Below are 23,155 nucleotides of genomic sequence, written 5' to 3' on the forward strand. Positions count from 1 at the left end.
GTTGTTAATAATAAAAATTTGTGTTTCATGATATGCTAAATATTACTTTTTTTAATTTTTAGTACTATAATTTAGTGATTAAGTTTTTTTATTGCTATTTTGTAATTAAAGTTTTTTAAACTTTTTATTCACTCTTTTTTTAAAAAGTTTACCTGAAATATTTTCGTAGTTTGAACTTTTATTTAACTTTGCATTCAACGCTTTGATTATTATAGTTATTTTTTTCCCAGAACCAAAATTTCTGAAACTTAACTATAAACAAAATTAAATTTTACAATCATGACGTAGAAGTTAACATGCTTAAAAACTTCTAAAGTTTGTGGTTTCATTTTTACTTAGTAAATAGACATTTGAACTTGAATAAAGTTTTGTAGGAGTGTACTTTGTACAATTATTAAATAGTTAAAAAAATGAAAATGAAATTAAGTCAACTTAGTATGTAGATAATTCTAAAAACTTTGAATTTCTAGTAAATAAGAGATAATTTGCAATTATTTAGCAAACAACTTATTTTTCGACAAGTTTAATTTTTAGTAAAATTTTAGTAAACATTTTAAACGCTAAAATTAACATTTGTTTTTTTTTTTTGATACTACGCTTAAAATGTAAACTTTCAAAACAGAATGAAATTCTACTCATTCAATTGAAAGCTTATGAAAAATGCGAGAGAATTTATTTGAGAGAAATAAAAAAAAGATAAACGAAATGAAGCATATCATAGTTTGCCGGCAGTTTTATGATTGTAAACTACAAAGAACAAAATATGTTTCAGTATTCACGATGTCTTAAATTAAACATTAATCATTACAAAGTAAACGTTCGAAGTTTGGTTTAATCGACTTAAATATAAAACGTGTCGTTCTTTATAAAAAAATATGTTTCTACTTTACAAACTAAAATAATTTTTTTCTCTCAACATTATAAATTAACAAAACATTGTTTTATAAATAAACATTTTAGACTTTCTCAAAATAAGCATGTTACGCCATAAGGCTTAAAACTTCCAACAATCTCTTAAACCTTTTACTAGCACTTTAATATAGTTTTTTAAACAAATGCATTTTTCATCAATGATCTAAACAAAGCAGACAACGTTCTGCATGAGTGAGTGGAGTCGAACCGGTGCAATAATCAGTAAATTAACGGGAGAAAATCCGCAGACATCCAACGTTACTTGCCAGATCGTGGATTGTAAATCTAAAAGCTGACTAACTTATTAAACTGTGGGTGGCGTGATCGCTTTAATTTTATTAAATTTGCGCACGAAACAAATTTACTTCGTTTTTTAGGATCAGCAGAACATAAAAAGTGCGTAGGTCAAATATGATATTTTAGATGATAGAGACCTGAAATTTTGAAATTGCTTACAAAAGTTTGTTTAAATACCGAAATAAAATTAACGGTCCTGGAAAGAAAATTTTCACTTATTCTAGTAACTACAACTGTCAAGGATTATAAAGACAACTAGCTAAAATTTCATTCAGAAAAGTTTAGTGCTGACGTACTTTAAAATTATTTCCATCGTTTATTGGTTGCATGCAAGCGATCAGACTCTAAATTGACCAATGGGGGTATTTCTTACAGCGCAGTATCAAAAGGAAGCTTAGATGAAGACACTCTGTTTGTGGTGGACAAAATTAGTGGGTCAATTAGATTAATGGGTCGTTTAGAGGCAAGAGTTACAGGCTAAGGATAAGAGCAAGAGATTTTACAGGGAAGAGCACTCAAGCCAGACTGGTTGTCAATGTGTTGCCTAGTAACCTTTGTTCGCGTAATGGCAATATGAAAAATAAACTGACCATGACAAATGTAATTGAAATAACTTCCCCTGGACAAGAGGTTGGTACCATAAACACTACTAGATCTGATGTTGTTTATGACATCATAGATGGTTCGGGAAAGGGAGTTTTTAGAGTTGATCGATATACAGGTCGGTAAAAGATTGATTAAAAGAAAATTCTAGTCCTAAAATAAGTACATACTTTAAAATTTTATAAGAAAAAGTTAACTTTTAGTATTTTAACTTTATCAATTGTATTTAATGTGAATAACTTTTAATCTGAACTTTTTAAATCTAGTTTTTACTATTATGGACAAGTTATTTTCAGTTTAAAATGTTTTAGTAGTATCATAACATGGTGTGTATTTTAAATAATAACTAGCCTGATTTTTCTTGTTTTCATAGTTAATATATCCTCTTTTTATACTTTTAAAACTGTCTAAGGTTCAAAGAAAACATAATATAAATTTTTAGTTTTTATAAAAATTTTGCACATAATTTTAAAGTTAGAACATAAAAGATTTAATTAATTTTACATATAAACATAAAATCCGATTTTAATTAATTTTTTAAAGTTATTTTATTTTTATCTGACAATCAAAAAACTTTCTAAAAAAGTTTTTAAATTTTAATTTTTTCAAAACCCAAGGTTTAAGTAAACAAGTTCAGTTGAATTTAATGAATTTTTGTTCAAACAAAACTTAAATAATTGTTTTGGAATTTTATATATTTCTTAAACAGTCAAACAATTGTTTGATACTTTTTGTTGAATCGTGACTTGTTCATGTTTGCATGTTTTGTTTTTCATACAAACAAGCAGTAATTGCATACCATACATTTAATCTTTAATTGTTTGTAAATGTTTATAAACTATTGTAAAAATTTCCAAGTCTCAGTATATATAAACGTTTAAACTACCATAACATTTTATTCCAATATTTATTTTAACAGTTTATTACTAACAAAACTATGTTTTACTCCAATACTTGCATATAGGAGATCCTCAGTTGTTGTAAATAGATCTGAAAAATATTTTTTGAACCAATGAATGGAAGTTCCATACATAGCTAAACAATAAAATTACATAAAAGTTTTATAAGTTTAAAGACAGTGTAGTTATATTTGTTAAATTTACTTATAAACAAGGAAAGTATTTTTTGATAAACAAAAGCTTTCAATGTATACATATTAATAACTTGTTTAAACGATCAAGAAATTCTGCAAAAACAACTACTGATGCCTTCTTATTGAAGATTATCGGTGTAAATAGCAAAAAGAAAATTTATTTTTCTGAAACGGATGTGCTCTATAAAGCTTGTTTATCACTAAACCTGGTTATTACGTCACAGTAGTGCCCTTAAGCTGCACTAGTAATTTCTCCAAAAATTTCAATGAAGCTACTTGATGAAGTGAAACAGTTATGATGCTTGATTTTTCTTACTTGAATAAAAAGCTTATACAGACATCCTTAAAAAATATATGTTGTACAAGCATTTTAAATATTATTGTTTGTCTATTGTCTAGTTTTATCTGAAGGCAGTTATGTACTTATAAAACAAGTTTTAAAACTTACTATAACAATATTTTTATTGTGTTTCTTTTTTTTTAAAGAAATAAACAAATTAAAACACAAACTTATTTTTGTTCTATGTTTAAATTTTTGGATTTTATTCTTTAAATATCATAAAATTACTTGAGGTTATAGTCGTTCTCTTATCTTAGGAAACAAAATAGTTTGAATAAAACGGATTCTTACTTATATTTAATGACAAATAAAGTGCAAAATTTTTATCTATGCTAATCTTTAAAGTTACAGTGATCTTAAACCAAGACTATCAAGAAAGCACAGATTTTTGCTTTTTTTTTTCTTTATTAAGTTTTATCTTCGAAAAAAGGTAAAATACTGAATTCTTAATCGATTTATATGACAAATTTCTTTAATATATGATTTGAAACATTTATGAGAGAGTAATTTGAAGTTGAATTAGATTTTTTTAGTTAAGCCAAGTACTAAGATATTTGTATTTAAATTTGATGCTTTTGCTTCTGTTAAAGTTTTAGCTGCTACATGAGCAATTAATCTTGTGTAATTGAAACAAAAAGACAAAAATGCAATAGCTAAATACAGGTAAAAAGATTCAAGAAAGTGTTTTAAATTTGCTTAAAGTTTCAATTTTGGTTGAAAATTTACAAAGAAGAATTAAACACGAATAATAACAACAAAAGAAATAAACTTTACCCGCTAAATACACAAATGAGTAGAATGGTGAATATTTGAAGCTTGTTTAAGTTACACAAAAGATTCTCGACAGTTTATAAGTATTTGTGCCAACAAAAAACTACTTTTCATTTCAAAAAGAGCAAGAAAATAATGGTAGGGTGGGGCATGAGCCATACCTTTTGTTTAGGAAGTTGAGTTTATTCAACGCAGATTCTTAATTTGAAAGAATAGAATAAATTAACACCTTATTATTCTCTCCCTTTTTGAAGTCATGCTTAGTTGGGTTTTAGCTCGTTTTTGTTGTTTTTGTATTGGTAGAGTTTGAAGAAAATTTAAAGTCTTAAGTACAAATACACAACTTTTTTATTCTAACAAATTTAATTTTTGTAAACCAAAAACAATCTTAGAAAAACTTTTGAATAACCAAGTAGCGAGAATACTTTTTATAAAAATAATTTTAAATAATAACTAATAATTTTTTGTATATAATCCATCCATTTTGTATAAAAAATCTTAGTATTTCTTCTATGAGAATTACTTCACAGTTTCAGTATTATTTTAATTTTAAATGACAGCAAAACATTAAGTCCCATGATAATAAAAATCGGTCAACTACGTACAATATAAAGCATTAAAATACACATCAAATTCTAGTTTGACACAAAAACTATCATGTTGAATTACAGCAGAGAAAATTTCCTCAAAATGACAGCGGATATGTATACAAAAGTCTCATTTGTCAGCTGTTTTCTTTTATGGTGCACTTGTTTTTAATTTAAGATGACAGGCAAAAACTAGAACTTAAACTTCGGGCTCTTTGTCTAAAGAACAATTTCAGTCAAAATTTTAAGTTTTTTTTCCATAAAGTTCTTTCCTGTGTTAATGCATATAACTTATATCAGATATTCATTTTTGCAAAATATCAATTTGAAGTAATTTTATATTTTTGTATCTAATTCACCCAGTTAGTATAAAAAATCTTAGTATTTCTTCTGTGAGATTTACTTAACAGTTTCAGTAAAAAAACAAATAGTTGTAAAAACATAAAAATTTTGAACACAACTACTTTACGATATTAGTTTTATTCAATATATTATCTTTAAAAAATGGTTTTTGAAAATAAAAATCTACTAAAAATATACTGACTGTAAAAAATGTGTGAAAAAATTCTATCAGTAACATATGTATGCCCTTAATTAATTTGATACAGCATATGTTTTAAATGATCCTGTTCTTTTTTAGTTTTACTTAAATTCAAGTAATTTATCATTACGCCTGTAAGACTTATTTATAAACAGAAGCATACTGGAAATATGTTTGGACATGCTTTTTTAATTATTTTTTTGTGTTGTCTGGTTTAGGAATTACCTCCTACTTAATCCTTTTGAAATTAAGTTTTCTTCAATAAACATTTTGTAGCTTTATTTGTGTAACTTTTTTTCAATTTTAAAATGCAATTTTCTCAAGCTAAGTTATTATTTTCGTTTAGAAGCATTCAAGTTTACATATATTGTGTTATGTTTCTTTTAATATATTTAGCTAATAAGGTACTATGACTATTCTCTCTTTTTTAAACATTAATTATGATCTAAATAATAATCGAACACGTATTTTTTGTACTGATTATTATAAACAACAATTTTTTTCTATTTTGAAAATATAACTTTTGAATTTTTATCAAGGTGTTTTTTTTTAATTCAGTTTAAAAAACTGTAATCATTTAGAAAAAAACAACATTTAAAACTTATGATAAAAATTGTAAACAATTAGAATTAAATTGTCGGAAAAAAATATATCAATATCAGTTACTTTTGTTTACATAAAAAAAAAGTTAGAAATTATTTTCATCAAATCGTATTTTCCTAAACAAATTTTTACTTACTTAAAATAATAAAAACAAATTAACTTAAAAACATGTTAAAAATAGACTTTTAATATTTTTCAGGACAAGTAATTCTTGCTCGATTACTTGACAGAGATATGGAAAAATATCATTGGCTTACAATAGCAAAACGTGATAAGCAGGGTTCATATCTATCTGAAGACTACATAAATGTAGCAGTGACAGTTATGGATGTCAATGACAACTATCCAGTTTCTGACCAGCCAAGCTACAATATCTCGTTAGTTATACAGAACATGTTATGTTATGATTAAACTATAATAGTATTAACTGCAAATTGTTTTAAAACTAAAAAAAAGGTACATTAAAACAAAAATTTTAGTGAAACTTGTTTGTAAATAAACTTTTTTTTTACTTTACGTTTATTACAAAATCTTAAAGTATCTTAAAAACTACAACATTTTAATTTGTATACTTGTTAAAAAATTTATATTATTTATTTTTAAACGTTAAAGCAAATAGTTGCAAAAAGTAAATTAAATATTAGTTAATTACAGTGTGGATTTGACACCCGTTAACACTACTATATTAAATATACAAGCTTCTGACAAAGATGAAGGTTTAAATGGAAAGTTTACATACTCTATCTTGAAAACAGAAGTATTCAAAATAAGTCCCGAAACAGGTCAACTTTAAAAGTATTTATGTGTTTGTTAACTATTTTTGAAGTACAGAAAATTTGTAAAAAAAAAGTTTATTAAGCTAGCGTTCAGCAACATTAAAGGATTAAAAATTAAAATTTTAAACAGAAAATGTGTTATCCATTTAGTTGATATAGGTCTATTAGAACATTTTTAATATAACTGTTTATAAAAATTTATAATTTAAAAAAACAACAAATAAATTTCATAGTTTTATATTTTAAGTTCATAGAAGTTGTTTTGTTTAAATTTATAAAACCCCTTAGCTCATATCTATTTTTTAACGTATGTATCTATTTTTTTGTACTACTTATAACCTTTATTGTTTATTAGTATAAGATATTTATATTTACCGTTTATTAGTATAAGATATTTATATTTACCGTTTAAATAATGAGTTTGTTGGTAAATTACTATAATTTGTAAAAAATATTAAAAACTATGAGTTTAAGCGTATGTTAAAAAAGATCCAAGCGAAACGAATTCACTGGAATATGTAATAATAGTACAAATCGCTCAACATTCTTTAATTTTAAAAACAACTTATATCAAGTAAATTTTTTATGTAGTTAAACTTCATCTTGTTGTAGTAAATCCATATTAAAAAAACATGCTTTCTGACATAATAAAAAAAAGTTAAAATTCAAATACAGTTAAAGGCAAAATCATTAGCGGAATATAATCAAATATATTCTCAAACTGTTTTTACTGTTACTGCTGATATTTTGTTAAAAATTTTACGTAGTAAAATTTAGTACATACATCATAAAGTTCAACGCGACGTCAAAATTTTTAAACGTGGTTTTTTGTCATTTTAATTAGTTTTTGTCTACTTTTGTATGTACTTAGCTGAAAAATGTAGCCATGTAAAGGTCAAAACGTTTGTCAATATTATAGGTATGCTAACGATAGTAATTAGTATTTAAACTTAAAACATAGAATGCACTTGTTAAGTACACTCTCAAATAACACGTTTGGCTACAACCAAACGTACACTTACGAATAAAACAATCTGCTAGAGCTATAACGAATTCGGTTACATCAAAAAAATATAAGTTTGACTAAAAAGATACTGAGTTTTACACACTTATATCTGTTTTAAATTTATATTTAATTAAACATTGTTTCCTTTGTTGTACATGAAAATTTAGATATACTATCAAAAATAAATATGTAGATTGATTCTATAATAAAACACAATATTTAAGTTGTAAAATGTTAACAAGATTTTAATAAAGTCTCAAAGTTGAAAAAACAAAACTTATATGACCTGTAAGTCACAATAAAAACTAAATTCACTCACAATACCCTGTAAGATTACAAAAGAAACCCAAATTAAACAAGTGAAACCGCTCTCACAGAAAGTGAGCTAATCCCTATTTACTTTTACCGTTTTATTTAGCTAGTCAAAAGCTATTTTGAATGTCTTTTGTAAATCAGTAGCGCGTAGAAGTAAAAAGATGACATTTAAATTTACGTGTGATTAGACATATTAAAAATCGCGGTGTATATAAAAAGCTAATTCCAACCGGATGTTAATAAAGTTGTTAAATTTAGTTTGTCAAATATAATTTAATATAATACTGTTAAAAAGCAATAAGTGAAATATAAAGTATTTTTTTTAGTTTAAGTTATCCTAAACCAAGCCTATAATTTGGTAAAACTGTTTATTTTTATTTTGAATAAGGGGTTTGTTTGATAAACTGATGTCTGGCTGGTTTATTTTATTTCAAAAGCTTTGAATTAATATTTTAAAACACATTTAAAGTGTAATATATTCTTTTTAAACTTCAAATATCGTTTTTGCTTAAAAAAATTTTTAAACTATCATCTACACAAATAAGAATTTTATAATAAAAATAACATTGACATAGTTTTGGTAATAGAAATGTATACCTAAATTGTGTTCCACAATAGTGTAAAAAACTACCTATTTATACTTAAAAAGTAAAAATAATACACATACCTGTTTTAGTAAATGCGCATAGGTTGTGCTTAACACTTTAAAAATTACCTTCAAAACATTAAATTGCCATAGAAACAAAAGAACCGAAACAAATTGTAAAATTGGTCATAATAGCCAAGAGTTTGTTTACATTCACTAGGAAGATCAAACGCAGTTAAACTGCTCATTTAACAATTATTTGTTTTAAAGCAACAATGGTTTGTAAGTGAACTTGTTTTGATTTGAAACATTGATCTAATTAAAAAAGACAACATGTAAAGTAGTAATTAATTCCTGTTCATTTGATCCCTACCAATTATGCATAGCAGAGGTTAATTTTGTAAGCAAGTATTCTTAAATGATTCATAACTTAAGAAAAGATGGCTGTAAAAAAGTCACAGTTCATTAACTCAAATTTAAAAAAAAAATCGTAAATAAAATGTACATTAATTTTATCAAAGATAAAACATATCAAAAAGGAAATACACTTTTTTTTTACAGAGATTTTTAATTAGCATATCAACATCTTTTTTACACTTAGAGAATTATCTGCTTAAAACACTTACAGTCTTTTATTTTGTTTAATTCAAAGGCTAAAAGAAATGATTAAAGTTTTCAGTTTTTAAGTAAGATAGCAATTGCTTGTGTTAATTAAGTTAAATTTGATTTTTAAATGATTTTACAAAACAATATTTGTTTAATCGTACTATGTGTATTGTATCAATTATTGTTACGAAATATTGAATGAAGCTTTTAAATAAACACAAAACTTTTATTTTAAAAAATCTTGTTTGTTCAAGAAATCATTATTCTTCACCAGTTTAAAAAAATCACATGTTTTTATTATATACGATTAGGGATTGTCTACTCAATGAAACACGTCAAAATATTTGTGTAAACCACAATTACTTTAAAAATCTGAAATTCATCTGATAAAATAATAAAAATAAAATTAGAATTTTTTACATTTTTTTTTGGTTGAATTAAAACATAAAATTGGTAATTTATCAACTAATTTTATTGAAACGTCAGTTATGTAGATAAACAAGTATATATAATTCCTAATTAACAAAACATGGCATATGCACTGAAGTAACCTCAAACTGAATGCAGCAAACATAAATTGATTGCTCTCAAATCTAATACTTGCGTTTAGTTTTAAATTTACAAATTAGATCTTATTATCATTATTTTTGACAAATTTTTTTTTAAACTTTATTAAATACAAGAATAAACTTTTTTTAACTCTAAAGGTAAAAATTAAAACATTTCAAATAAAACTTTTCTGTCATAAAACCTACATTTTGAAATGAACAGTTATTAAATACGTTGTCAAAAGTTTTATACTGACTTTTAAAGTTGATTGTATCCTGTATTTTTATGTTTTTAGCAATCAATAACACTAAAGATTATTTGAAAACTCTAATGAACAAGATCTTTTGAACTATTTTACGGGTTGTTTGATGAGGTCAGACTTTGAATTTTCGTTTCCTTACAACAATATGCATTTGACAGCAAAAATATAAAAATTTGATATTAGCAGCCAGGTGTTTTATTTTTAATTTAAAAGATATTATAAAGTTACTACTTCAACACCTATTTGTTTGTCTTAATTATTTGAAATATAAAGCTTACTTAACAAAACAAAGTGTATGTGTTTAACATCAAAATAAATTTAAACTAGTCTGTATAACTTGTTTAAAATGTAAACCTAAAATAAATAATTATTTTCATTAACTTGGTTTTCTGTGGTGTATAATTTATAAAATTGAACAGAAACGTCGTTAAACAATCGTTTTTATTAAATAGTTAAAATACTGACTATTACTGTAAAGTTCATAATATATATGTTATTCTTTACACTCGTATATACAGTAAAATAAACGACTGTTGAAAGGAAATCTTTTAAAAGCTTTAATTACTTTATTTTTCTAAATGGAATCAAAAACAAAAAATATTAAAAAACTAAAAACAATCTAAAGAGTAATACACTTGATGTTATAACACAGTTATAAAAAGTTGTACGACAACAAAAACAAGTCAGTTAAATTTTTGACAAAAACTTCTTGTGTTTAAAATAAAACTACAGTAAGGTACATAGGATAATAATAAAAAAGAACAAATAAAAACGTTCATGCAAAACTGTTACTTCTCAGCAGGAGACTAGTTTACAAAATATAATAAAATTTAGACAACTTGGGTGGTTACTTCAAAGGAAACCATAAGTCTTAAAATATTATTTTACCTATAAACTTTATAGAATTGTTTATTGTTTATTACCACAAAGATAAACAAATAACGTAATCGTAGAAGAGTAATTTATCATAATTTGTTGTCTTATAAACATTAACCAAGTGGTTCTGTTTATTAACAAAAACGCTACCCTAGCTTATATTAAGATTTAAATAAACATAAGATTTTAAAGTTTTAGTTAATTTTTATTACGTTTTTTCCTTTATATTAGCTTATATTAAATAATTAAATAAAAAACATTTTTAAATGAAATTCTTTTTGTGCTTTTAAAACAGCTTAAAGTATTTAAAGTTTTGTAAATGAAAAACATCAAAAAAAGTATTTTAATTTTCACAGCATTCCCACGCTTTGTAGTTCTGTGTGATTTTACCGCAATTATGACGTAATTAAGAATATATAAATTGAATTTGTTTAAAGCCAAGTTTCTGTACAACTAAACAAAACTAAATGTAATTATGTATTTGTGTATTAGGATAATTTATAAACTACTTTTACAATAGTTTTAACTCTATTATTTAATAAACTGAAAATAATTAAAATGAACAAAATGTTTTAAGACTAGAGTATACGTTAGGTAAATAATACTTGTATTTTTATTTATTAATTCTTTTATAATTGACAAAGTTTAATTTTATTAACATTTATACGTAGTTTCTCTATAAATTAAAAAAAGACAACGTTTAATAACTAATAGAAGAAATAAGAATGTTAATTAAGAATTAGTTTATTTTTTCAAATGTTTAATTTTTAATGATGTAGTGTAAAACTAAATAAAGAAGTAATTCTTAAGTTTTATATAAAAAGTAAACTAAAAATTAGTTATGTTTTACTATTTTTTTACCTGTTTTAAATCTATTTCTAGGTCAAATTTACACTGCAAAAGAGCTGGTACCAAATGTACTTGATGGATTAAAACAAATTTCGTTCGTTGTAAGTTTTAATTCAAATATTCATGAAACTATTTATAAAGTTTAGTCTAAACTCAAGATTTTATAATGTAATATGACTCAACTTAAAAGCATAAGTTTTAAATTTTAATCTTCATTTAGTTTTATAATGATTTCTGAGGTTTTCAATTTACAAAAAACTGAACGTAATTTTTTTATAGCTGTGTTGATAGATATATTTATCTATCTTTAAAAGGTAAATGAGTGGAGTATATTTTATATCTTAAAGTAGCTTTTTTGTTTAAAACTTTATTTAAATTCTTGATTGTATTTAAAATTGTTAAGATTAAATAACGTAATTTCAAAAATTACTTAAAAAATAGAGAATACTTAAAACTTATCAAAATTTTGTTCAAAGTTACGATTTTATGACGTAAAAAAAAACCCCGTCGTGAAATGAACTGTAAATTTTTGACACAATTTATTTTTTTGTATTTTTGCATAAATCTATATTATTGAACTCTTGTACAATTGGTAACTTCATACTGAATAATAATGAAAACTTATTAAACTTACTTTATTTACTTTAAGTTTAATTGAAGCTCCTTTCTTCTTTTAATAATGTTTGTTATATAATACCTAAATATTTGTACTAAACTACTAAAAAAATGTTTTTTTTTTTTGGTTTACTTGTTGTACACATTTTTAAGTTTAATTAATCTTAAATAATGATAAGTTTAAACTGTACTTAAATAAAAAGCTAAAATAACTTTTATATTTTAATTACATTTCAAAACTAGAATACAGAAATTGACAAAAAGTATAAAGCTAGCTCTACTTTTTCATGTTTTCTTATAATATTAACAACTTTATCTCAAAGGTTTATGTTGCTATCAGAAAAACTTCTACTTAACAATACATAATATTATCAAACAAATTCTAATTTGACATATTTAAAAAGTATTTTAGCAAACAATCTACACAATATTAGCAGTAAATTTAAATTCGAATTACTCATAAAATTTTCGACAAATCCTTAAAAAAAAAATTCTTTCTGATGACAGTTTCCAGATTTTACACTTTAAATTCATAATTTTTTTATTACTAGATTCTTAAGCTCTGCACTTATGTATTCTTTTTCTATGACCTTACTGATTAAATAAATCAAAAACCACTAAAAGAAAGCAGTCGATTTATTTTCTTCGCGTAATTAATTATGACAACAATAAATATTTCAAATTGACCTTGACTTACGATTGTTTAGAGAAAAGGTTTAATAGTTTAAATAAAAAAGTTTTTACTTTTCCAAGAAAAACACTTGTGTTTTTAATTAACCAAAAAGTTATAAGCAAACAACTTTATAATAAATATCATGAAGTTTAATGCTATTTTATTTACGGTTTATTTAGGAAACTGTTTTGTATTTTTATCTATAATGCGTTTTCAAGCTAGGTAAGTTATCATAATTAACTGATCATAAATCAAGTCGTTTTATTTTCACATGAAGTTAGCTTTAGTAAAGAACATCTACTGTTTACTAACAATTATTAATTTTTTTTAATTTGTAAGGTAAATATGGAAGATAAAGGAGTACCAAGTTTATCATCTCAAGTTTCAGTGACTATAAACTTTAACCAGAAAAACTTTAATGAAGGTGGACTTTTTATTTGGTCAGATAATAATTTATTGTCGGATATTCGGTTATGGAGAAACGAACAAGATTCACAAGAAATGTCAGTTGTTAATTTAATTTTGATTTTTTACACGTTTATTTAATTATTAAGCCAAAAAAAAGTTTCCTTTTACGTTTTTGTTTAATTTAAATAAGATGAATTACAATAAAATAGTGTATAATTACAAACAATTATTTTAACCAACTAAAGTATTAGTTTTTTATCTAATTTTTTGAAACTTTACGAAAAAATTTATAGAGTTTTTATTGATCTGTTTTATTAGAAGTTAAAAACCCTTCGATTTTTAAATATTAATGATGATAAATAGGTCTAATGAAACATTTAATACCATTATGTTGTATTTAAACTACAGAATTCGAATAAAAGCATATGGTACTCACCAAGAAGCAGTAAATATTAAATACTCATTGATTGAAACGTATGATTACATAATAGATGAAAATACTGGAGTTATACACACAAGTAGCAGCAACTACCAACTAAACACAGTGAAAACAATTAGGGTAAATTTTTAGTTAAAAGATTTTCTACTGTAAGTGTTAAAAAAAAATTTTAGCAGAGTACTTTAAATTTAAAAAAAGTTTTATACTTACTCTAAGTCCTTAATTATTACTATAGTGTTAGAAAAGAAGATTTTCTGCTTTTTAATTTCTTTTTAAGTCAAAATTAAATTTAATCGTTAGAATAACTATTTACAGGTAAAAGCAACGGACAAGTATTCTAATGAAGCTTTTGTACAATTAGCCATAACCTGGGTTGAACGACCAAGCTTGCAAAGAAAGTCTAAACTTGCATTTGAAGAGAAAATTCATAGGTACAAACATCAGGAACATACGAGTTTCAAACCTTACAGTGACAGATTTATAGCAAACATCAAACATGTAAAATCAATAAACAACAAAAACTTGCAGTATATGTTAATTGGTTAGTAAAAAAAAACTATTCTGTGCAAGTATAACATCAAAAAAAAAACTTCGCGATAAAAAAAAATAAGTTTTTTTTTGATAAATGTTTCAATAAAACATCTCTATTTTTTGCACAACACAACTACATGAATAATTACAGTTGAGTTAGCTCAAATCTAAGATATTATGTTTACTAGTTATGCATAAAAATGCACTCTAATTAAACTTCGACACATTATAAGAGACAAAAATGTTGTAGTTAAGTCACATAATAAAAAAATACTTAAGGTTCTAACTCGAAAAAAGATACTTACTTTGTTTAGAAAAACTTTACTAGCTTTTTTGATAGCCTTGAAAGAAATTTTAACATTATATAAACTAATAACATCAGACGAAAACTAACAAAAACATGTTATTATGTATCATAATAAAAGTTAATGTGTAACAGAAACTTCTAATCCGACAACACATTGACCCGATAATCAGACAAAATAAACCGATAATCCGTCTAATGCGGTTTAACACTGTTAACTAAAATATTTTGATAGTTCTTAAAGTTGTTTATCAAAAAAGTTATATTTACTAAGTCAAACATAGTTTGATAATTGTTGCTTAAATCTTTTAAGTATTTATTTTTTATTTAAAAGAAACTTAAATTTATACCTTTTAAAACTGAGCGCAGCTAAACAAATTAATTAACTTTTTATTTTATGTTTTCAAATTGAATAATTATTTTTGACTCTCACTCGTTAAAATCTTACACATAAGTAAAACAACAATAAATGTTGTAAAGTATAATTGACACAACCCTTAAAAACACATTCATTTTTGAGAAAGCAATTGATCAACTCAATCGATTTTTTGTCACCAGAGAATATCAATTTACTGCAGCTTATATCCGCCTCAAATGTAAAATATTTACTTTATATAAAAGATTTTGATTAATTGCTTTTTTATTTTAGTTTATCTCTTAATTGTATCAGTAAAGGCAATGCATTGCTGTTTTATTGATTTTCATACACAGTTAATAGTTCAGCTTTTATAAAAACAAGTTTGAAAAGTATTTTTCTAATTTCAGGCAGAAAAGGATTTAAAATTTAAGAATAGTAAAAATAACCTTTGTGGTTTATAACGAATTATTTTCAAAAAATTACAGGTAAAATTTTTAAAACCTAAACTTTTTAAGCTGAGAGTAACTAATGTATTTGGTGAGCTTAAACCACAAAAATAAAAATAATAACTTAAACCAATATGAATTTAATTCAAATTATCTATTTACTCAGATGGAAATAAAGATTTAATGTTCTTTTTGCATCCAAATAGTGGAAATTTGTATGTATTTGGTGAACCTGATGCTGAGAAACTAAATAAGTATCGATTAACCGTGCAAATCTCAAATGGACAAGCTACTAAATCAACACAAGTAATATACTTAGTTTAAATTTTAATCAAATACTAAATGCATATTTTTTAGTGTTTAATAAATTAGAATTAAATTAATTATTCTATAAAAGGTGTAGTATTTAATTACTTTTTAATTAAACTATATGTTTACAAAAAAAAGTATGTGAAGAAAGAGAAATTCTAACTCTTAGGTTACAATAGAAGTTGAAGATAAAAATGATAATCAACCACAATTTGATTTTCCGATAATTCGTATGAACTTAATGGAAGACGTCCCAATAAATAGTTTAGTGACAAAATTATCAGCAAATGATGCCGATAATCAAGCTTCGAACAGAAATTTCGTTTACAAATTAGTTGGTGCTGCAGACAGAAATAGTTTGGATAAATTTACTGTCACATCAGACGGTTTGTTTTATTTTATTGCTCACATATTTCTACTCAGTAGTAGTTTTATTTGAACAATTTAAACAGGTCAAGTAAGAACATTAAGTAAATTGAATCGGGAACGTCAAACTAAACATCATTTAGTTGTTCAAGTATCTGATCAAGGATCACCTGATCCATTTAAGGTTAAATATAATTTGCTAATATTCCATTATCTTTAATTATTTTTAATATTAAATAAAATTTATTATAAGTTCTAGACTGTAGACTTTATACTTTTGTACATTTATATAGTATAAAACCATGTTTATTTAAGTAGAAAGTTAAAACAAATTTGTTACAGAACAACTGTTACGTCATAATTACTTTGAATGATGTCAACGAACATACCCCTGCTTTTATCAGTCAAAATTACCGAGCCCAGTTTTTAATCGATGGTGAAAACCCTAGTTTGCCTGAAACCCAACAGGTGTATCGCATGATTGAAGGTAGCAAGTTAGGAGAAATTATTTTACTTGTAGACGCAGTAGATGACGTTTTCGTCGAAATGGTAAAATCACTTACACTATTGTTAAAGGTAAATACTTATTACAGTAATTGTAAATATATATTTTTTAGAACATTTTTTAAATTATAAAAACAATTTTACATCAATACTTTGCTAACAAAATAAAAACTCTTATAGTAAACTCACATTTTAAAATATCATATTTACTAAACGTTAACTAAAATATTTTAGCTAGAACAGTATATTATTGTTTCATAATAAAAAAAAATACTATATAAACTTAAATGTATACTTTTGTTTAAAGAATATTCTTAAAGTTTTACTAATAAACATTATTATGAGCGTTTTTTCAAAGTTTTTGGTTTTAAATAACAAAAGGCAATAGCACTTTTATAATTTTGTTTTCATAGCAAATATTTCGAATAATTCGAGAAATATAATTTTATAATAAGTCAAACCAAACAGAAGTAATAAGATTATTTTGACTTTAATAACGTTTTTTAAAGACCTCACCTCTATAAAATTTTAATTAAAAAAAAAAAAGTTGATCTTTTTAGTAAATGAAATCTTAGGTCGCTCTGTTGTATACAATGAGAAAATCAATCTTTTCTTTACGAACTTGCGCTATGAAGTATATTTTATTATATTTTCGATTTTAAATATTTTTTTTTGCTCACTTCCAAAACACTTTCAATTTATCCTAGACCGTATTTATTTTTATAAACTATTTTTTGTGTTTTCTAAGTGTTCTAAAATATTATTTTTTTTTTTCTAATGTACTAAATAATTTATAAATTATATAAATGTAAACAATTAGTAAATTAAATTTTTTCAAATTTAAAAAGTAAATGATATTGAAAATCTTGACAAAAAAGTTCAAAACTAAACAAATTGGTTTCCTTAGTAGCATTACGTAAAAAAAAAGAATAAATGACAATTTTTGGTTCTAAGTTTTTTGAAATAAAACTACTAATTTAAAAACAGACAATGAGTTGGAAACGCGTCAGGTTTTAGTATAACTGACAATTATATGTCACATATTACTTTGCCACTTTGTAATAACTTTAAACTATCAAAAATTTTCAAAAGTTAAATTAAAATTGAACATTTTAGCAATGCAAAATCATTATTAGTTTCAGTTTGTTTATTAGCTTTAGTTTTAGGCAAAATTATGAAATTTTATGAAATTAGTTTTAAAATTAGGTTGACCTTAGTAAAGTTATACATTTTATCAGATAGTTTGTTGAATTTTTAAATTTTTGCAAAAGTTTAACCTATATAAAGTACAAGATATCCGTAGTTACTATAAAATAGTGGTTTTTAGTCCTAAAACATTTGCAATAAAATAATTATCTTACTAGAAACATTTATGATTTGCATCAAAACAATAACAGATGTTTACAAAACTTTTAAAATCTACCTGACACTGATCTTTTTAAACATTGAAAGTTCTGACACATAATTCAATAATCCAATTGATACCAGTCTGCATCAAGTAACTTATACCGGTTTCAAAATAATTAGTAATGCTAATTGTTTTTAATATTTAATTACCTGTCAGATTAATCACCAATTCGTTTCCTCTGGTTTGTTAGAGATCAATGAACAAAAATAAAATTTCGTGAGTGTCATTTAGAAAATTAAATTAGTTATTAAATTTACTTTATTGGAATTCATTATTAATGTTTATTTTAGACAGACACGTGCTATTGAAAATTGTTGCTAACTAAACAGATTGAGATTTTTTAGTTAATACTTTTATTGTATAGCAGATTTAGGTAGCTATAAATGTATTCAACAATTTAAAGCAAATTTAAAGAAATTAGTTTATGTTACTATCAAAAACACTATTAAAATAACAGTATATTACGTTTTAACAATTTAATGAAGCAGTTTGTTAACGATTTGTGCAAATTTTCCTAGTAGACTTTAGCACAAAGTTTTGTAGAGCTTTCAAGTCCCATTATGACGTACGACTGTTGAAATTTGCTGAAAACAAACAAAAGCACAAACTTTATGTCTGGCTCAAATTTATATTATTAAACAAATATTCTGTACTTAGGCGCGTTAAAACATTTAAGAACCTAATATTTACCGTTTAATGTAGTTTTTTGAAAACCAAAGCTTTTCAAGAAATTAGTTCTTAAAAATCAGTTACTTATAAGTTAGTACTGGTTTGTATTAACCTAAATTATTAATAATCTTTTTTTTACGACATTGATGTATTAAATAAAACATTTAGTTTTTTTTTTTTGTTCAAGATGTTTGGACGTATATGTGTTTATTGTACAACACTAAAAATTATAAACATAACCTTATTTTTTTAGGCAACAACGCTGGAGTATGGAGAATTGACGAAACCACCGGTGGTTTGAGCGCTGTCAAGTGGCCAACAATTCAAAATGAAAACAGCGACATTGTGCGGACAGAAATTTTAACAGTAGAAGCTCGCGATGGCGGTCAAAATTCTCGCGCTTTAAGAATGAACGTTTCAATTGAAATAAGAAACTTTAGAGACAGTTCTCCTCAATTTAATAATGACGTCATTCATGTTAGCATCGCTGAAAACACAACTGTTGGAAGGTAAGATATTAACATAAACACTATTTAGTTATCAAAAGCAAATTAATAATTGTCAATTTTAATTTCAGCTTGGTTGCCAAGGTAACAGCATCCGGTCCTGCCGGTATAATTTATGACGTCACAACAGGTGATTCTGATCACTTCCGGTTGGATTGGTTCACGGGCAGGGTGACTATTTTGTTGCCGCTCGACTACGAAACTCGTCGCGATTACGTCTTGTGCGTCGAAGCGAGGGGCGGTGACGTAATGATGAAATCATTAATGCAATTAAATATTCATGTCACTGATGTTAATGATAACAGGTTAAAACTCTAACAATATAAATAACTTAAAATTTTAACAGCGATTGTTTTACAAACAAAAGTTTTGTTGTAGTAGTATAAAACGCAAAAATACATATTTTAGGCCTGTTCTTGATCAGACAAGATATTCATCCAAAATTTACGCGAATTCATCTGATCAAAGTGTAACGTCGCAATTATTTGACGAACAAGGTAACGTCTTAAAAGTGGAAGCGCATGATATAGATACTGGATTAGGGGTATCGATTAAGTACCAAATAATTGCTCTCTCATCTGAAGATCAGGATTTCATTGACGACAGATTTTTAGTGGACGAAAGAAGCGGTGCTATTCTGAAACTTAATGGAAACCTTCTCTTTGACCATTCTTACAATAACATCTATCAATTCATGGTAAAACTAGTTTTTTTAGTGTATACGTTAAGAAAATCAGTTAAGTTAAAGATTTACTTTGATCAGTTATAGTGTTTTTTTTTAATTAAACATTTTTATTAAGGTTCAAGTGACAGACAGAGGAAGTCCTCCTCTTGTAGCAACTGAAAGAGCTTACGTCACTGTACAATCAATTTCTCATTATTCTTTAAAATTTGCTAAAAATCGCTACACGGTAGAAGTACAGCCACCTTTTGTGCCTGGATTTTTGATTCCAGCAAATTTAGAAGTCGTTGAAAACGGCTTCAATTCAAAATCAAAGTTAGAATACTTAATAGACCCGGAAAACTCATATTTACAAATAAACAGACACAATGGCGAAATTAAAACATTTTCAAATCTAATTCCACATCAAAAAAAACCAAAACTAAATGTAAAAGTATCAACCAAAGAAACTAGTTCTTATACTATTGTCAAAATAGTTCTTCTTGAACCTTATAGTGGTGATCTAAAATTAAAAGAGATATATGTCGAAGAAAATTTAAAAAAAGTATGTCAGTATAGTTTCATAACATATTTATTTTTAATTCAAATTAAACAAAGATCTAATTCTGACGAATTGTGTATAAGAACTTTACTATTTTTCAACCTTTAATAAGGATTTTAAATTTTCAGGGAAAAGCATTGTATACATTGGCAAGTATTCACAACACAGTAGATGTTGACTGTGTTTACACTTTATTGAATCCAAATCCACATTTCAACGTTGTTGGATCTGCTATTCTTACCACCAATGTAACACTAGATAGAGAAACAAATTCTTATCATAAAGTACGTTACAAATGAATTAAAAAACTAATGTCAACATAATTAACATAAATCAAATAAATTTAGATTTATCACTATACTTAAGTTTTATTTAAGTTGTTGTATATTTAAACTATTAACAAACAAAATTAAAACTTTCAGCTGTTAGTTGAAACAAATTATCCAGCTTCAAGTCGAAGTAGTCGAACTGAAATAAAGGTAAATGTCGTAGATGTGAATGATAATGCACCTGAAATTTTACAACAACCGATTAACATATTTATACCTAGAAATGGTAAAATTGGAACAGCTGTCAAACAGGTTAATATTCATTTAGGTGATATAACGTATTTCAAATCAAATTTAATATTTGATTTAAGGCTAAATATTTATTTTACTACAATTGTTTATAGAATACTTAACAAACATATCTCCAGATCGAGGCAATTGACAGAAGTTTTGGTCCAAACTCCCAAATTAAATTCAGTTTGAACGGTCCTGGTACTAAATGCCTGAGAATAAATCCTAAAAGCGGATTGGTCACCACCAGAACTTACAAGTCACGTGAAGTCAGAACGACTAATGACGTCACGATAATCGCGGAAGATCAAGGTAAACCCCAATTGCGAAAAGAAGTGAAAGCGACTTTGCACTTCACAAACGGAAACCCGCTTTCAAAAGAGGTGAAATCCCCTGTTTTTGTAAAAGCGCGGGAAAATTTACGCATAGGAAGTTTAGTGACTGATGAAATTGGATCGCAGTTTACAGATTCTGTTGAGAAAGCAAATTTTGAAATTGTTGATGGAGATCCTGAAAGTAAATTCCAAATTGATTTTAAAACTGGTAAGTTATTATCTCAAATTTATTTTGAATACAATATAATTTCTTTAAAAAATGAAATGAACAAGCGATTGTTACTAAACTAATTATTATTTAAAGTAAGCTATAAAAGTATTATAAAAAACTAGTAGTTTTCTTGAATATAAACCACTTTTTAGGAGCTTTATATACTCGAAAAAGTTTGGATAGAGAAAAACAAGATACTTACCAGTTACAAGTGAGAATATTAGAACAAAACAGAAACTCAATCGCTTCAGTAACTGTTTTTGTTAATATTCAAGACGAAAACGATAATCCACCTATTTTTCAAAATAGCTTTTATTCAGTAAAAATTAAAGAAAACTTGCCATCTAAATCGTTTGTTATCAGAGTAAGTTGATGTTAACTAGATATTTTTTTATTAAAAATAAAGTTGTTTTAAGTTTTAATTTATTTATGTTATAATAGTTTTTATTTACAGTATAATCTGAGCTATACTCAACAAACTTTTCTTAAAAGATTGATTGTGAATGTGATCATGAATTTTTTACAATTTATTTTATCCTTTAATTTTGCTGTAACTCAACCTTAAGCTTTACAAATGACATTGTTTTGCCTAAAGTTTGAAGCTTAATTTTTAAAAGTGCGCATGAAATATGCGATTTAAAAATAATAGTTTTATATTTATTTAGGTACAAGCTACTGATGCAGACATAGAAAGCAACGCAATGATCAAATATACAATTCTATCCGGACACGAAAGTTTCGAAGTTGATGAAAATAGCGGAGTCATATCAACATCTGGTAATATTGACAGAGAAGAAGTTTCTCAGTTTATATTTACAGTAAGAGCAAGTGATTGTGGAAACCCGTCAATGTTTTCAGATGCTGAAGTTGTTGTTTTTGTTGATGATGTTAATGATAATCCTCCATTTTTCTCTAATGTAAGTGTTTTTGTTAAAGTAAACATATCAGTGGAACCTTAAAAGCTTATATTTTCGTATAAAGTAACTAAAATTCACGATTTTTTTTCAATGGTTTATTTTTAAGTTTTTATTATTATTATTTTTACTAGAAAGTAATGTCTTAAGAAGAACTTAACCTTTAGTAAAATGTTATTAATGCAGAAAAATGAAGTGTTATCTGTAAGCACTCTAATTGAGCCTGGATCAAAAATAGGTCAAGTAAGAGCTTACGATTTAGATGTTACTGACCAAAATAGTTTGAAATACTTCATTGAAACTGATGGTCCAATAAATATAGATAAGGAGTCAGGTTTGCTAATTTTATAAAATATTATTTTTATGAGTGTTCATTAAAAAACAATAAAGTTGAAAAAAATTAGTATGCAAAGCTTATAAGTTATATAAAATACTCAAATTTAAAATTTACTTATAAAATTTAATTTCTACAACGTTCCTACTTACAGGTGAAGTATTTTTAAATGATCTAACTGAACCATATGAAAAACATAACAATATTTATGCAATAACAATTGTTTCTGATGGAGTATATTTCACATCTACTAATCTTCAAATTAATTTTGTTACTAAATCTACACGAGTATTAGAGTTTCATGATTGCTCAATAAAAAGCCTAAAGTTTTCCGTATAAAAGAAGATGTCCCAATAAACACTTTTTTCGGAAAAGTAAGTATACGCTAGTTTTACAAATATAGTTTTAAGGTACTTAGTTTAGTATTCCTATATTTTAACTAATATTTTTCAGCTAAATTTATCATCTGA

General features: G+C 25.2%; 1 protein-coding gene across 1 annotated transcript; it reads left to right on the plus strand.

Annotated features, from left to right (window-relative positions):
• The first annotated feature begins 1,782 nt into the window (after positions 1-1,782).
• Positions 1,783-23,155, plus strand: LOC145828983 (protocadherin Fat 1-like). The gene is made up of 21 exons (XM_082936728.1): positions 1,783-1,930; positions 5,947-6,124; positions 13,677-13,827; positions 14,023-14,248; positions 15,513-15,652; positions 15,825-16,041; positions 16,108-16,205; positions 16,364-16,570; positions 18,090-18,114; positions 18,856-19,111; positions 19,180-19,413; positions 19,517-19,805; positions 19,909-20,105; positions 20,154-20,334; positions 20,460-20,615; positions 20,754-20,912; positions 21,029-21,434; positions 21,590-21,801; positions 22,103-22,354; positions 22,538-22,685; positions 23,139-23,155. The coding sequence occupies exons 1-21, from the start codon at positions 1,783-1,785 to the stop codon at positions 23,153-23,155; spliced, it is 3,897 nt and encodes a 1,298-aa protein (XP_082792854.1).

Source organism: Thalia democratica, chromosome 2 (assembly GCF_965202585.1).
Source record: "Thalia democratica chromosome 2, ktThaDemo2.hap1.1, whole genome shotgun sequence".
NCBI classification, from domain to species: Eukaryota; Metazoa; Chordata; class Thaliacea; order Salpida; family Salpidae; genus Thalia; species Thalia democratica.